We start from the raw sequence: 17,360 nt of genomic DNA on the forward strand, positions 1-17,360 counted from the left end.
AGGCCTTTGGTACCCCTAGCACCATATATTCGGAACTTAGAATTAAGTTAGTGTATGCAAATGGGCATAGGTCAATCAAACTTACACGTATAAGAGTGAGGACACTGGTACTAAGGTCTGGTTAGCAGGCCTCAGTGCACTCTCAAAGTCGAAAAAACAGCATCACCAGTCCAAAACGCTGGGGGTGACTATGCAAAAAGTAGCATTTCCCAACATACCCATAATGCATTTATACAAAATACATGTGCTCCCAAAGTATTTTGTGTTTCTTGAATTCGTAAAATTTTATTCATGGTGTTTATTGATCGGAAAGCTAGGCTTTTAAGCACGAAACCGGCTTTACAAGCTGAAATATGCGTTAAATACGTGAAGTCAGGACCATAATGCCCTTGACGCCCTCTTTGAGCATACAAGTATGCAACTGACACGTTTTAAATATTAACACCGTGAAGGTGGATATTACCTTTTCAAGCTACTGTTTATTTGGACATTTCATCACAGAGGTCTAATTCCTAGTGTGGCATGGTTGTTTTCAGCCCATGTCCTGTGCTGTTGTCACATACTTTACTATGGACTTACACGGAAGTCAAGTATACTAGTTAGTTTGTCTAAAACGGTCACAGGCATTAGAGGAAGATAGCAAGCAGTAAGAGCTGTTCGGCAGCCTCTCACAGCTCAGAGATTCCAAATTGCTAGCTATCCAAACTACAACAATGTAAGCATTCCTGGAACCCACATGAAAAGGTGTTTTTTCTTTAGATATGTTGTACAATTGTTGATCACCTTATTTTGCAACTTCTAAATAGTTGAATTTGATATCATTACATAGTCTAATAGAAATACTTGTTTCATATTTATATACTTGTCCTTTCACTTATAGGTACAGTATAGTTTGCATTTACACTCTGTTAATTTAGGATATGTATGCAAATGTTTGTCCCTTTAAATCTTTCATTTTTTTTTTTTTTTAACCACACGTAACATTTCAACAAGTTGTCCTATTTGCACAACAGTGCATTTGTGGCTAAGTGAAATGAAGCTGTCCTCTTTCTATATTAGTTTATTGTTCAGTAAGAAGACATTGGGGGTCATTACGACCGTGGCGGATGGCGGAGAACCGGCGGTAAGATCGCCAACAGGCTGGCGGTCTTACCTTGTGAATTATGACCATGGGGGTTACCGCCATGGTCATCTGCCGGTTCTCCGTTCCGCCCGCCGGGCTGGAGACCTGGGTCTCCAGCCCGGCGGCCGTCAATATACCGCCGGCGGTAATTGGACCTGGCTTACCGCCGTGGATTTCCAGCGGTTTGAACCGCCATGAAATCCATTGCGGTAAGCACTATCAGTACCAGGGAATTCCTTCCCTCGCACTGATATGGATCTCCCCCACCCCCACCCCGACTCCCTCCCCTACACCCTCCACCACTCCTGCCACCCCCCAAAGGTGGCAGGGCACCCCTCCCCACCACGACCCCCAACAGCACATAACTCACACACCCGACACGCATGCAGGCACCACCAACACACACACGCACACACCCCGACATACATGCCAACATCCACACACACAGTCAGACACGCACACTCACATTCAAACATACATGCACACATCCATACAGACATACACGCACTCATTCCCATACACACAACACCCCCGCAAGCATACACGCACTCACACCCCCCCTCTACATACACACACGCACACCCCCTTGCACGCACACAACACCCAACACTCCCCCACCACCCTCCCCTAACGGACGATCGACGTACCTGTTCCGTCGATCCTCCGGGAGGGGACGGGAGCCATGGGGCAGCTCCGCGGATACCACACCGCCGACAGAACACCGCCACGGCGAATCACAGGATGAGATTCGCTGGGCGTTGTTCTGTTGGCGTGGCGGTGGAGGTTGAGCAACCTCCACTTCCCCGCCAGCGCCAGTGTGGCTGTTGGCGGCTCTCCGTCCGTAAAGGGACGGAGAGCTGCCAACGGTCATAATAGGCCGAGCGGCAAACCGCCTGCACAGGCGGTCTTCCGCACGGCGGTCCCTCGACCGCCAAGGTCGTAATGACCCCCATTCTCTTTTAAATGTACCCTAAGTATTCATGCATTTCGGGAAACCTGATTTTGTAGCAATTGTTTGGATTCTGATATTTATTTGTTTAGGTAACATGACACAATAAAAAATATTTTTCTGAACGTTTCTCATTTGGTTTTAACTTCAAACTGCACCACTGGCTGAACCAAACTTAGTTTTATTTTTTCTATATTCAACAGTGGAAATGTCACTTGAAGGTATTTCCTTTTCTATGTTTATTGTTGGGAGTAATGATTCTAATGTAGGTCTAATCTGTAGCTTCCAGGAGCGAGTGCGGATACTCATTAGTTATCTGTTAGAGATTGTTTATAATGAATGTTCCGAAGGAAGCTCTGATATTGTTCTAAAAACGTTACTTGTCTTAAAGATTTTCATTTTTCAATTTTTCTGGATGTATACACATTATCAGCTGATGAGTCCAGTACTGTATGCAGGGGCTAGGAGCAGTCAACACTCACTGAGGGTTATTACTGTACTCTAGGCACATACTGGGAAATACATGGTCTACTACTTATTCAGGTGTCTGAGGCTAAATCCACTCCGTGAACTGAGGTGTGGAATGGAGCACGAATGCTCTCAAAGGACAAGCAGCTATTGTTGGTGTTAAATCTGTGTTCTGTGTATATCTGGAGGGAAGTTGTCTGTAGAAAGATGTGGTGAGCTTAGTTAAAATGTTCTAACCTGCAGGCGACAATACCCAGGGATTATTTTCATCTGGTATTTTGATTCTACTTGGTATGCTTTGTGACAATGTTATTTAAAGCACACATTGTTACCTGCAAGAAGTATTTCAGCATAAATTCGGATAGTTGTCCCATCTATATTTGAAAATTAAGGACTAATGTGTGTAGTTATTATTGTGTATGCATCCTGCACTTGGCTGTGCTAATCAAGCTGATGAGTGTGACGATAGCCCATCAGCGTGCAGCCAAAAGAGGAACCCATGGCAGTCGATTTGATTTTCTTATGTCCAACAACCAAGACAAAGCTCGACAATACCATGTTCTGAGCCCTAGTTCCACAACAAGGTTAGCAAGCATAGCTCCTGTTTGGAAGAGACTGTAACAGTATCCCTCATCAGTTCTTTTTTGGGTGGTAATGATAATAAATGGGCCCAGAGATGGATTCACTTCCTGTGTTGTTCAGCAGTGGAGAGATGTAGGGAATGGTCGTGCCTCAAAGAGATCCTCGAGCTAGGATGTGATGAAGTGGGAGTATGTGCCTTGGGCTAGTTTGAAAAGAAAGTATGGGGCAATGTCCTGAATGCCGTGAGTAATTCGGATTCCAGGATTAGTCCATATCGTCACCCTTAGTGGCATGAAACAAAATGCTGTTTTGTGTTACATGAAGCTTTGGATTTTCCGCACACAACGAAGCCTCTGTGCGATTTACTATTTCTCTTATTGCAAGTAGTAGGTTTGTAGCAGCAGTGTACTGACTAACCAAAGTTATTTTTCTGTAGAACTGCCTTTTGAAGCTGGTGTGTCATGCTGCGGTGTTGCATGTTTATAAGCTGTACATTTTACTTACACTCATAGAGCAATTACAAAATTAGCAGTAAAACTATGGGTGTGCGAAATCACGTAAACTTTTCTCATTACTTTTTGCAAAAGTTATGTTAAATTACTCAAACAGCTCAAAATGTGATTTGCTGGTATGTCTCATGAAAATTTGATGGAAGGACAAACTGCATGTAAATAAAGTCACCTGAGATATCACAAGGATTGGGTTAAAACCCAAAATGTCTCTTGGCAAGTCACTTTCAGCTGTACCTAGTCTGATGTGAGCAAAAAGTGATGTGAAATAGTCCAATTCTACATTTTGTGTTTGTAAATAAAATGTGCACAGATCTAAAGATGCACTAACATGAGTAAAACATGTTTTAAAAGGCATACATTCTAGGGTTCATATTACATTTGTTGTTAAGTTTGAAAAAAAACTGTATAAAAGTATATAATCTCAATATAGCAGATTTATAACTTGAACATATAACTGCGCGCATCGACTGATGAGATGGCTATGAGGAATTAATTTGATGGGCAGAAGCTCTTCTTAGGTCAGTGCATGTGCCCTCCATCAGACTGACCGGTGCAGTCCTAAACATAAGGTTTGTGGTGGGTTTTTAAAACCAGTAGCTCTCCGTGCCTACTGTAGATCATTTCTCGAGAGGCTACTGTAATTTCTGCGAGTAAGTATGTTGCAATCATCTTAAATTTGATATGCCTTGGAATTTTTATTAATGTAATCAAAAGTTATTTTTACTCAAATAATAATTTAGTTAAGTAATGATTGATTGATCTCACTTGACATCTGTTTCTGTCAGCCAACAGTTCTAAATACAAAAAATACATTTTATGCTTTCAGGGCTGGACATATGCAATAGATTTTCCTGGAACCTACACGAAAGATAAGAAATGGAACTCGTGTGTCCGTCGAAGGAGGTGGATCAGATACAGAAGATACAAATCGCGAGACTTGTGGGCAAAGGTGACAATGGTTTTCTGCTTGCTCTGGTTGTCATGCATTGCTCTTTTGTGTATTAGGATATAAGTGTACAAACTCAATCTGGACTATTTTAGCTTTAGGTTTGGACTCAGGTTTAGCCTTTGACACATTGATTACTTGTATGTTTTTGTATGCTTAGAGTGCAAATGCCAGAGGTAACCGACTTTTGAAAAAGTACGATGCCAGAAACAGTGCTGTGAAAATGCACCCAATCTGAGAAACCTAAAATTATCAGCTATGATTCTAGACCAGAGCATCAACATTGTACGCATGATTCACAGTGATGAGGGAAAACTTGCAAGGATAAGTTAAATTTTTATGTCGAGTAGCCTTTGAGAGGCAAGCTCTCATTGCACAATCCTTAGGTGTGCTCAAGATTTTTACAACTCTTTGTTCACGTAAACCTCTCAACAAGCGGAAGAAATATAGATTACAGATCAGCTCTGCAACCGTTTACCTGAAGAAATGAGCATATGTCCGTGTGTAAAGTTGTATAAGAATAAACCTGTATCTTTTTTCTCATTTCTAACTTGACAGGTGATCGTTTACTACTCACACTGGCGTGATGGCTTTTGAGCCACCCACCATATGCATAATGCAATTCTTAATGGCATATGGTATAACTAATATACATATTTTAAATATATATATATATAAATATATGTTCGATGGCATCTGTCGCTGTAGATACGCATGTTTTGCAATAGCTCGCCATCTGGTGTTGGGCCGGAGTGTTACAAGTTGTTTTTCTTCGAAGAAGTCTTTCGAGTCACGGGACCGAGTGACTCCTCCTTTTGTCTCCATTGCGCATGGGCGTCGACTCCATCTTCGATTGTTTTTTTTTCCGCCATCGGGTTCGGACGTGTTCCTGTCGCTCCGAGTTTCGGAACGGAAAGATAGCTAATTTCGGAAGATTTTCGTCGGTATTGTTGCGTTCGGGATCGGCGTAGTTAGATTCAACACCGCGTCGAAGGATCGAAGAGCTCCGGTGCCCTTCGGGGGTAGTTTTTTCGATCCCCCCTCGGGGCCTGGTCGGCCCGACCGCGTGCTGAAGAACGCCGATGGAACGGACCCCGTTCCGTTTCTGCCCCAAATGCCACAATAAATACCCCTATACAGACCAACACTTGGTCTGTAACCTGTGCCTGTCACCTGAGCACAGTGAAGACACCTGCGAGGCCTGTCGTGCGTTCCGGTCCCGAAAAACACTCCGAGACCGTCGAGCCAGAAGACTTCAGATGGCGTCCGCGCCGACAGCCCACCGAGAGTTCGAGGAACAAGAAGAGGAAGGTACCTTCTCGATCCAAGACTCAGACTCCGAAGGATTCGACGATACACAAACCGTGAGTAAGACGTCGAAAACCACACAGAGGAAGATTTACAAGGCCCAGGGGACGCCACTGCCACCAGGCCATGGCTCCACCCATAAATTCGGTGACTGACCGTCGGCACCGAAAAAGGCCCAAACAGTGCCGAGATCGTCCGACTCCGGTCGAGACACCGGCACGCAGCCTTCTCGGGACCGAGAAAGTGCTGGAGACAAGCCTCGACACCGAGATGCCGGTGTGGACACGGCTCGACGCCGAGACAGCGGCCCCGAAGAAGATCGGCGCCGACAGGTTTCGGCCCCGAAAATGAAAAAAGTCACCTCGGAGCCGAAAAAGGACGCAGACAGGGTTTCGGTCCCGAAACAAACTGCAACCGACCCAGCTTCAGGCTCTTATACAGAAGAGCACTCGCTAACCTCCCAAATGCAAAAGCATAGGTTTGAGGAAGAGCTACAATCAACTGATGTGGACCATACGCAAAAGCGTATTTTCATACAGCAGGGGACAGGAAAAATAAGCACCCTTCCCCCTATTAGAAGAAAGAGAAGGTTGGAGTTCCAAACTGAACAGACACCACAACCAAAAGTGGTGAAAAGAGTTACCCCACCACCCTCTCCTCCGCCCGTGATTAACGTCTCACCAGCACAAACTCCATCACACTCCCCAGCTCACACCACCATAAGCCAGGGTGACCAAGATCAAGACGCATGGGACCTATACGACGCCCCAGTGTCAGATAACAGTCCGGAGGCATACCCTACGAAGCCATCTCCACCAGAGGACAGCACCGCATACTCTCAAGTGGTGGCTAGAGCAGCACAATTTCACAACGTAAGCCTCCACTCAGAACAGGTCGAGGATGATTTTTTATTCAACACACTCTCCTCCACCCACAGCTCATACCAAAGCCTGCCTATGCTCCCTGGTATGCTCCGGCACGCAAAAGAAATCTTTAAGGAGCCGGTCAAAAGTAGGGCAATCACACCAAGGGTGGAAAAAAAGTATAAGGCGCCTCCTACAGACCCGGTTTTCATTACTACACAGCTGCCACCAGACTCTGTCGTTGTAGGAGCAGCTAGGAAAAGGGCCAACTCCCACACATCTGGAGATGCACCACCCCCAGATAAAGAAAGCTGCAAGTTCGATGCAGCTGGTAAGAGAGTCGCAGCACAAGCTGCAAACCAGTGGCGCATCGCGAACTCCCAGGCACTACTTGCGCGCTATGACAGAGCCCACTGGGACGAGATGCAACATCTCATTGAACATCTGCCCAAGGACTTACAAAATAGGGCAAAACAAGTGGTTGAGGAGGGGAAGACCATTTCCAACAACCAGATCCGCTCCTCCATGGACGCTGCAGATACAGCTGCACGGACAATTAATACATCTGTAACTATCAGAAGGCATGCATGGCTCCGAACGTCTGGATTTAAACCAGAGATTCAACAAGCAGTTCTCAATATGCCTTTTAACGAAAAAGAACTGTTCGGTCCAGAAGTGGACACAGCGATTGAGAAACTCAAAAAAGATACGGACACTGCCAAAGGCATGGGCGCACTCTACTCCCCGCAGAGCAGAGGGAATTACAGCACATTCCGTAAAACACCCTTTAGAGGGGGGTTTCGGGGTCAGAGCACACAAGCCAGCACCTCACAAGCAACACCGTCCAGTTACCAGGGACAGTATAGAGGAGGTTTTCGGGGACAATATAGAGGAGGACAATTCCCTAGGAATAGAGGAAGATTTCAGAGCCCCAAAACCCCTACTACTAAACAGTGACTCACATGTCACTCACCCCCTCCACACAACACCAGTGGGGGGAAGAATACGTCATTATTACAAAGCATGGGAGGAAATCACTACAGACACTTGGGTTCTAGCAATTATCCAACATGGTTATTGCATAGAATTTCTACAATTCCCTCCAAACATACCACCAAAAGCACAAAATTTGACAACACATCATTCCAATCTCCTGGAGATAGAAGTGCAGGCACTATTGCAAAAGAATGCAATCGAATTAGTGCCAAACACACAAATAAACACAGGAGTTTACTCACTGTACTTTCTGATACCAAAGAAGGACAAAACGCTGAGACCAATCCTAGACCTCAGAGTAGTGAACACTTTCATCAAATCAGACCACTTTCACATGGTCACACTACAAGAAGTATTGCCATTGCTAAAACTACACGACTACATGGCAACTTTAGACCTCAAGGATGCTTATTTCCATATACCAATATACCCATCGCACAGGAAATACCTAAGGTTTGTATTCAAGGGAATACATTACCAATTCAAGGTACTGCCTTTCGGATTAACAACCGCACCAAGAGTCTTTACCAAATGTCTAGCGGTAGTCGCTGCACACATAAGAAGGCAGCAAATACATGTGTTCCCATATCTAGACGACTGGCTAATCAAGGCCCATTCGTTAATAGAGTGCTCAAATCACACAAATCATATCATACAAACCCTCTTCAAACTAGGGTTCACCGTCAACTTCACAAAATCCAAAATTCTGCCGCGCAAGGTACAACAATACCTGGGAGCCATAATAGACACATCAAAAGGAGTAGCCACTCCAAGTCCACAAAGAATTCAAAATTTCAACACCATCATACAACGCATGTATCCAACACAAAGGATACAAGCAAAGATGGTACTACAACTCCTAGGCATGATGTCTTCATGCATAGCCATTGTCCCAAACGCAAGACTGCACATGAGGCCCTTACAACAGTGCCTAGCATCACAATGGTCACAAGCACAGGGTCACCTTCTAGATCTGGTGTTAATAGACCACCAAACTTACCTCTCGCTTCTGTGGTGGAACAACATAAATTTAAACAAAGGGCGGCCTTTCCAAGACCCAGTGCCACAATACGTAATAACAACAGATGCTTCCATGACAGGGTGGGGAGCACACCTCGATCAACACAGCATACAAGGACAATGGAACGTACATCAAACAAAACTGCATATAAATCACCTAGAACTTCTAGCAGTTTTTCAAGCACTAAAAGCTTTCCAACCAATAATAGTTCACAAATACATTCTCGTCAAAACAGACAACATGACAACAATGTATTATCTAAACAAGCAAGGGGGGACGCACTCCACGCAGTTAAGCCTGCTAGCACAAAAGATTTGGCGTTGGGCAATTCACAACCAAATTCGCCTAATAGCACAATTTATACCAGGGATCCAAAATCAACTTGCAGACAATCTCTCTCGAGATCACCAACAGGTCCACGAATGGGAAATTCACCCCCAAATTCTGAACACTTATTTCAAACTCTGGGGAACACCTCAGATAGACTTGTTTGCGACAAAGAAGAACGCAAAATGCCAAAACTTCGCATCCAGATACCCACACAAACAGTCCCAAGGCAATGCCCTATGGATGAACTGGTCAGGGATATTTGCTTACGCTTTTCCTCCTCTCCCTCTCCTTCCTTACCTGGTAAACAAACTCAGTCAAAACAAACTCAAACTCATATTAATAGCACCAACTTGGGCAAGGCAACCCTGGTACACAACGCTGCTAGACCTATCAGTAGTACCCTGCATCAAATTGCCCAACAGGCCAGATCTGTTGACACAACACAACCAAAAGATCAGACACCCAGATCCAGCATCGCTGAATCTAGCAATCTGGCTCCTGAAATCCTAGAATTCAGGCACTTACAACTTACCCAAGAATGTATGGAAGTCATAAAACAAGCCAGAAGGCCATCCACCAGGCACTGCTATGCAAGTAAATGGAAGAGGTTTGTTTGCTACTGCCATATTAATCAAATACAACCATTACACACAACTCCAGAACATGTAGTGGGTTACTTGCTTCACTTACAAAAATCTAACCTGGCTTTCTCTTCCATTAAAATACACCTTGCAGCAATATCTGCATACCTGCAGACTACCTATTCAACTTCCCTATATAAGATACCAGTCATTAAAGCATTCATGGAGGGCCTTAGGAGAATTATACCACCAAGAACACCACCTGTTCCTTCATGGAACCTAAATGTTGTCCTAACTAGACTTATGGGTCCACCTTTTGAACCCATGCACTCCTGCGAAATACAGTTCCTAACCTGGAAGGTGGCATTTCTCATCGCCATTACTTCCCTAAGAAGAGTAAGCGAGATTCAGGCGTTTACAATACAGGAACCTTTTATACAACTACACAAGAATAAGGTCGTCCTAAGGACGAATCCTAAATTTTTGCCAAAGGTTATTTCACCGTTCCATCTAAATCAAACAGTGGAACTTCCAGTGTTCTTTCCACAGCCAGATACCGTAGCTGAAAGGGCACTACATACATTAGATGTCAAAAGAGCATTGATGTATTACATTGACAGAACAAAGAACATCAGAAAGACTAAACAACTATTTATTGCATTTCAAAAACCTCATGCAGGAAACCCAATATCAAAACAAGGTATAGCCAGATGGATAGTTAAATGCATCCAAATCTGCTACCTTAAAGCTAAACGACAGCTGCCCATTACACCAAGGGCACACTCAACCAGAAAGAAAGGTGCTACCATGGCCTTTCTAGGAAACATCCCAATGCAAGAAATATGTAAGGCAGCCACATTGTCTACGCCTCACACATTCACCAAGCACTACTGTGTAGACGTGTTATCCGCACAACAAGCCACAGTAGGTCAAGCCGTATTAAGAACATTATTTCAGACTACTTCCACTCCTACAGGCTGATCCACCGCTTTTGGGGAGATAACTGCTTACTAGTCTATGCAAAACATGCGTATCTACAGCGACAGATGCCGTCGAACTGAAAATGTCACTTACCCAGTGTACATCTGTTCGTGGCATCAGTCGCAGTAGATTCGCATGTGCCCACCCGCCTCCCCGGGAGCCTGTAGCAGTTTGGAAGTCACCTTCAACTATTTGTATATGTATCATCTCAACCTTAAATAGGTGCATACTTAGTCACTCCATTGCATGGGCACTATTACTACAATTCAACTCCTACCTCACCCTCTGCGGGGAAAAACAATCGAAGATGGAGTCGACGCCCATGCGCAATGGAGACAAAAGGAGGAGTCACTCGGTCCCGTGACTCGAAAGACTTCTTCGAAGAAAAACAACTTGTAACACTCCGGCCCAACACCAGATGGCGAGCTATTGCAAAACATGCGAATCTACTGCGACTGATGCCACGAACAGATGTACACTGGGTAAGTGACATTTTCAATATATATATATATATATTCTCACTTAAAGAAACCAAAGGTCACAGGGACGTTATAGTTAGGTTCTGACACCATAGAAATTTGACAGTTATAGTTAGAGTTATTACAAGTAGCTATAACTTCCGCCCTAAGGTAACTATAACTTCTTGCGCTTCCGCATGCATACATTTTTCTTCATTAATTTGACTACTAATGTTTAATTGCTATTTTTATTGACATTATAGAAGTTGTTATGAGTGCTGTAATATCTAGGATAATAATTAGCAGTGCACGGCAAAGGGCACAAGTTATAGTTATCTTAGGATGCGAGTTATAGTTATTTGAAATAACTCCAACTATAACTGCTGAATTCTGTGTTTTTGTGTGAGTAAATTCAGAACCTAACTGTAATGACCCTGTAACCTTTGTTTGTTTTCAGTGAATGTCTATGTTTTATTTAAAGTAAAATAATTTTGATTACTATACATGAATCCAACCATTTCCGCGCATGGTGGGGGGTTAGCCGCAGGGCATGGCCTGCAGCCAACCCCCTATAACCACCCAACCCTGCCCCATACACAGCATTCGGCCGTGCTCGTTGGGGATTAGCCGCAGGGCCAGGCCTGTAGCCGCATACGGCCAAAGGCTGATTTGTGTTTTCTTTACCTAGTGGCGATTGCCACTAGGTAGTTATAGTTAGGAGCATGTTTCTATAGACAAAGTGTTTGTTTGGCTTGCCTATATCTTTGGCATCTTTTGGTGAATCTTCACAAAATTTTCCCAAAAAAAAGTGCCCCGGTGAGTCTTGTTGCACACTGAAAGTTTTGGCATGATCCATTAAGCGGGGACCGAGAAAAAGGGGAGGTCAAAGAAGTTGTGTTTCCCATGTTCATTCCGATAGGACCTTTGAACAAGGCTACAGCCTGAACTACTGGGGACAGGATTACACCAAATTTGGCAGAAACCTAGCTTTCGGCCACAGATTGTGCTTTTGCTTATTTGGTGTAAATCCGTTCAGTAGTTTTTGAGATATTAAAGGGAAAGTAAATTTGTATATATTTGGCCGCGACGACGTCGCAAAGAGTAAGAGTTGGTGCACGGCAAATGCTCAGCTTCATCCGAACTCCACTAAAAAGTGTGAACAAAAAGGAACAGGGCCTGGGTATGGACACCCAGACCCCTCAGCTCTGGTGGTGGGGTCTCAGAGGAACCACGCCAGAGCAAAAAAACATTTGTCGCAAATTCACAAAATTCGTGACTTTGCAGCAAAAAATTTTAAAAAACAAAAACAAGTGCAGGCTCCCATGGGCCAGGTCCCCCTGGCATTGTGAAAAATAGAGAGGGGGGGTGCTCAGGGCCCCCCTCCTGGGCTTCCTGAAGCCCGGGGACCACCACTTCCTCAGGGCAATTATAACATTGCATACGGAGGGGACGCGCACCACCACCTCGCCGGGGAAAAATGCTTTAATTAATGTAGGGAGGGATCCTGCGGATCCCCCCATGCCCTGGGGACCACCAACTCCCCAGGGCCAACTTTCAGTAATATGTTGGAGGGCTCCGTGCTACCCCCTAAGCCCCAGGGGCCACCACCTCCCCGGGGCACTGAATTGCTAATAATGCGGGGGAGCACCGTGGGCCACCACCTCCCTGAGATATTTGGCTAACTGTATGCCCCCCCGGAACCACCACCTTCCCAGGGCATTCAGGTAATTGGGTACGGGGCGCCGCGCAGCCCCGGGGACCACCACCACCCCAGTGCAAATATAAAAAAATGGAAAGGGGTCAGTTTCAGAACCCTGCAGCCCTGGGGACCACTACCTCCCTGGGGGGTTTTTTTTGTTGAAGGGGGCCGCGCGATGCCCCTCGAGGAGCCAGTTAAGGGACCTGGGGACCACCACCCACCCCCGGGCCGGCTCCTGTTATGTCTCAGGGTGCTCACCCCGGGACATAGCTGTTTGCTGTGGCTTGGCTGCAGCTTTACAGCTTTTACTAAGCCACAGCAAACACTCTGCTCGCAGCGAGGGAGAGATGTCAAACAGCTGTCCCTCGCTGCAAGCAGAGGTTTCCTCTGTCTCTCTGCCTTCAAAGATGTAGGCAGGGGGAAAGAGGAAATAATTGCTTGCTCAGAGAGGGAGCTGCTTTAGCAGATTCCCCCCCGGTGACAGCAATGCTGGATCCCACAGGAGTTGGTGGACCTGCTGGGGTCATGGGGGCCTCCAGGCTCCTCCCATGGTCCCCAACATTGAGACTGGGTGCCCTGGGGGGGGGGCACCCAGGTTACATGCTGGGCCCCGGGGGATGGGGTCCCTGGGGCCGATATCGACCTGGAAGGTGGGGGGGGGGTAGAGGAGATGTGGACATCCTCCCCTCCCTCAAACAAATTCAATATTTAGGCTGGCCCCTGACTGATGGGGTTTCCAGGGCTGAGACTGGCCTGGGGAAGGGGGGTCTGCCCGCCTCCCAAAAATAAATATTTAGGCCGGGCCCCTGGGAGGGGGTCCCCGGGGCCGAGATCTGCCTGGGGTGGGGGACTGGGTGAGGTTGTGTTGTTATAGGTGTTGGCCTCAGGGACTGGCCACAGGCTAGCCAAACCCCCCTGCGCATGGTCGAAGGCAGTGCGCAACGCAGCACTAGGTGGCTATAGGGGTTGGCCTCAGGGCCTGGCTGGAAGGGCGAGTTATAGTACCTTAGGGCGTGAGTTTTACTTACTTAAAATAACTCTTACTGCTGAATTTCTATGGGTTTGTATGAGTAGATTCAGAACCTTACTATAACGTACCTGTAACCTTTGTTTTTTTTAAGTCAATATCTATGTTTTTTTAAATTCTATTTCCTAACTATAATGTCTCTGTAACCTTTGATTTTTTTCAGTGATTATATACACATATATATATATGTTTGATGGTATGTGTAGCTGCAGATACACATGCTGTGCATTATCCTTCCATCTAGTGTTGGGCTCGGAGTGTTACAAGTTGTTTTTCTTCGAAGAAGTCTTTTCGAGTCACAAGATTGAGGGACTCCTCCCCTTTCGGTTCCATTGCGCATGGGCGTCGACTCCATCTTAGATTGTTTTCTTTCCGCCATCGGGTTCGGACGTGTTCCTCTTCGCTCCGTGTTTCAGTTCGGAAAGTTAGTTAAATCTCAGAAAATTCGACGGTATTGTTTGCGTTCGGTATCGGGTTATTAATAGCAAATCGACACCGAAGAAAAGAAGAGCTCCGGTAGCCCTTCGGGGCTTCCATTCCCCGGCGGGGCCTGGTCGGCCCGACCGCGTGCGTCTTCAAGGCTCATGGAACGGACCCCATTCCGCTTCTGCCCCGAATGCCACAATAAGTATCCTTATACAGACCAGCATTTGGTCTGTAATTTGTGTTTGTCCCCCGAACACAAAGAGGATACCTGCGAGGCCTGTTGGGCATTTCGGTCGAAGAAGACGCTACGGGACCGGAGAGCTCGAAGGCTTCAAATGGCGTCGATGCCGGCAGGACACCACGACGTCGAAGAAGAGGAGACTTTCTCCATTCCTGATTCGGACGAGGGCGAAAGTGAGCAGCCGGCGAGGCAACAAACCGTGAGTAAAACTGCCCCGGCCAAAACTCACACAAAAATAATGAAAGCTCAGGGGACGCCACCGCCGGCAGGCCATGGCTTAACCCGTAAGCACTTTCACCAACCATTGGCACCGAAAAAGGGCGCACACGTGTCGAAGACATCCGACTCCGGTCGAGATACCGGCACAGAGTATACTCGACACCGAGATACTGGCTCCGACCAAACTCGGCACCGAGATATCGGCACCCCGAAATCGAAAAAGGTGGCTTCAGAGCCGAAAAAGACAGCTGAAAAAGTTTTGGTGCCGAAACATCTAGCCTCGGAGCCGAAACAGAGTTCCTATACCGAAGAACAAGGCCTTTCATCACAACTACAAGGCCATAAATTCGGACAAGAACTAGAGATGGGAGAGCCAGACTATACACAAAGAAGGCTCCATATACAGAAGGACACAGGGAAAATAAGAACTCTTTCCCCAATTAAAATGAAACGGAAACTCACTTTCCAGGAAACAGAAAAACAGCCAAAGGCTAAAGTGGCTAAAGAAAAAACTCCACCACGTTTTTCTCCACAGCCATCGCCACAGCACTCACCGCAACTGTCCCCAATTGCAACACCACCAATGATGCAATCCCCAACGCACACAGGGATGAGCCAAGATGACCCAGATGCATGGGATCTATACGATGCACCAGTATCTGACAATAGTTCGGATTGCTACCCGGCAAGACCATCACCACCAGAAGACAGTACTGCTTACATGCAGGTGGTGTCCAGAGCAGCTACTTTTCACAATGTAGCACTGCATGCAGAACCTATAGAGGATGACTTTTTATTCAATACCCTGTCATCGACACATAGCCAATACCAGAGTCTGCCTATGTTACCAGGCATGTTAAAACATGCGAAACAGGTATTTCAAGACCCGGCCAAAGGCAGAGCCATCACACCTAGGGTGGAGAAGAAGTACAAACCTCCCCTTACAGGCCCTGTGTACATCACGCAACAACTAACACCTGACTCGGTGGTAGTAGGGGCAGCCCGGAAAAGGGCAAACTCACAGACTTCTGGGGATGCACCACCACCTGACAAAGAAAGTCGAAAGTTTGATGCAGCAGGGAAAAGGGTTGCAGCACAGGCAGCCAATCAATGGCGCATTGCCAATTCACAGGCTTTATTGGCAAGATATGACAGGGCTCACTGGGACGAAATGCAGTATTTCGTTGAACATCTTCCCAAAGAGTTTCAAAAGCGTGCACAACAAGTGGTGGAGGAGGGTCAAAGTATCTCCAACAACCGGATACGATCGGCTATGGACGCAGTGGACACAGCCGCCAGAACAGTAAACACGGCGGTCACTATTCGGAGACACGCATGGCTACGCACTTCCGGATTTAAGCCAGAGATCCAGCAGGCTGTGCTTAATATGCCTTTTAATGGACAACAGTTGTTTGGGCCAGAGGTGGATACAGCTATAGAAAAGCTAAAGAAAGACACAGACACGGCCAAAGCCATGGGCATGCTCTACTCCCCACAGAGCAGAGGCACCTTTAGGAAGCCACACTTTAGACGGGGGTTTCGAGCCCAAAGCACAGAACCTTCAACCTCACAGGCCAGACCCACATACCAGGGCCAATACCAAAGAGGAGGCTTTCGGGGACAATATAGAGGTGGACCGTTCCCTAAAACAAGAGGGAAATTCCAAAGCCCAAAAACACCACAAACTAAACACTGACTTCAATGTCACAAATCCCCAACACATAACACCAGTGGGGGGGGAGACTCACAGATTATTACAAAAATTGGGAAGACATAACTACGGACTCGTGGGTCCTAGCCATTATCCAACATGGTTATTGCATAGAATTCCTACAATTACCACCAAATGTGCCTCCAAAAGCACACAACATGTCCAAACGGCACTTGGATCTATTACAACTAGAAGTCCAAGCGTTGTTACAGAAAGAGGCAATAGAACTAGTACCCAACCATCAGAAAGGAACAGGTGTTTATTCCCTGTATTTTCTAATACCAAAAAAGGACAAAACACTGAGACCCATCTTAGATCTCGGAACACTAAATCTTTACATCAAATCAGATCACTTTCACATGGTGACACTTCAAGACGTGATTCCCTTGCTCAAACAACAAGACTACATGTCAACATTAGACCTCAAGGATGCTTACTTCCATATACCCATACATCCTTCACACAGGAAAGACTTAAGGTTTGTAATCCAAGGAGTACATTACCAATTCAAAGTGTTACCATTCGGGATAACAACAGCACCAAGGGTATTTACAAAATGCCTTGCAGTAGTAGCTGCACATATCAGAAGACAGCACATACACGTATTCCTGTATCTAGACGATTGGTTAATAAAAACCAGCACTCAGAAACAGTGTCTTCAACACACAAAATACGTAATAGAAACCCTTCACAAGCTAGGGTTCTCAATAAACTACCTAAAATCACACTTACAACCGTGTCAAATACAACAATACTTAGGAGAAACAATCAACACAGAAAAAGGGATTGCCACTCCAAGTCCACAAAGGGTGCAAGCATTCCAAAACGTAATACAAAGCATGCACCCAAACCAACAGTATCAAGTAAAGTTAGTGATGAAACTTATAGGCATGATGTCTTCATGCATAGCCATTGTCCC

The 17,360-nt window shown here is 45.9% G+C and overlaps 1 protein-coding gene across 3 annotated transcripts in view; it reads left to right on the plus strand.

Moving 5' to 3' along the window:
* Window positions 1-17,360, plus strand: part of TECPR1 (tectonin beta-propeller repeat containing 1) — a 428,339-nt gene that overhangs the window by 89,803 nt on the left and 321,176 nt on the right. For all 3 annotated transcript variants that reach the window (XM_069210138.1, XM_069210137.1, XM_069210139.1), the window contains exon 4: window positions 4,461-4,583. In XM_069210138.1, coding sequence (XP_069066239.1) covers window positions 4,461-4,583 — 123 coding nt within the window. The remainder of the gene's footprint in view (window positions 1-4,460; window positions 4,584-17,360) is intronic.

The sequence above is a fragment of the Pleurodeles waltl genome, chromosome 10, assembly GCF_031143425.1.
Source record: "Pleurodeles waltl isolate 20211129_DDA chromosome 10, aPleWal1.hap1.20221129, whole genome shotgun sequence".
Taxonomy (NCBI): Eukaryota; Metazoa; Chordata; class Amphibia; order Caudata; family Salamandridae; genus Pleurodeles; species Pleurodeles waltl.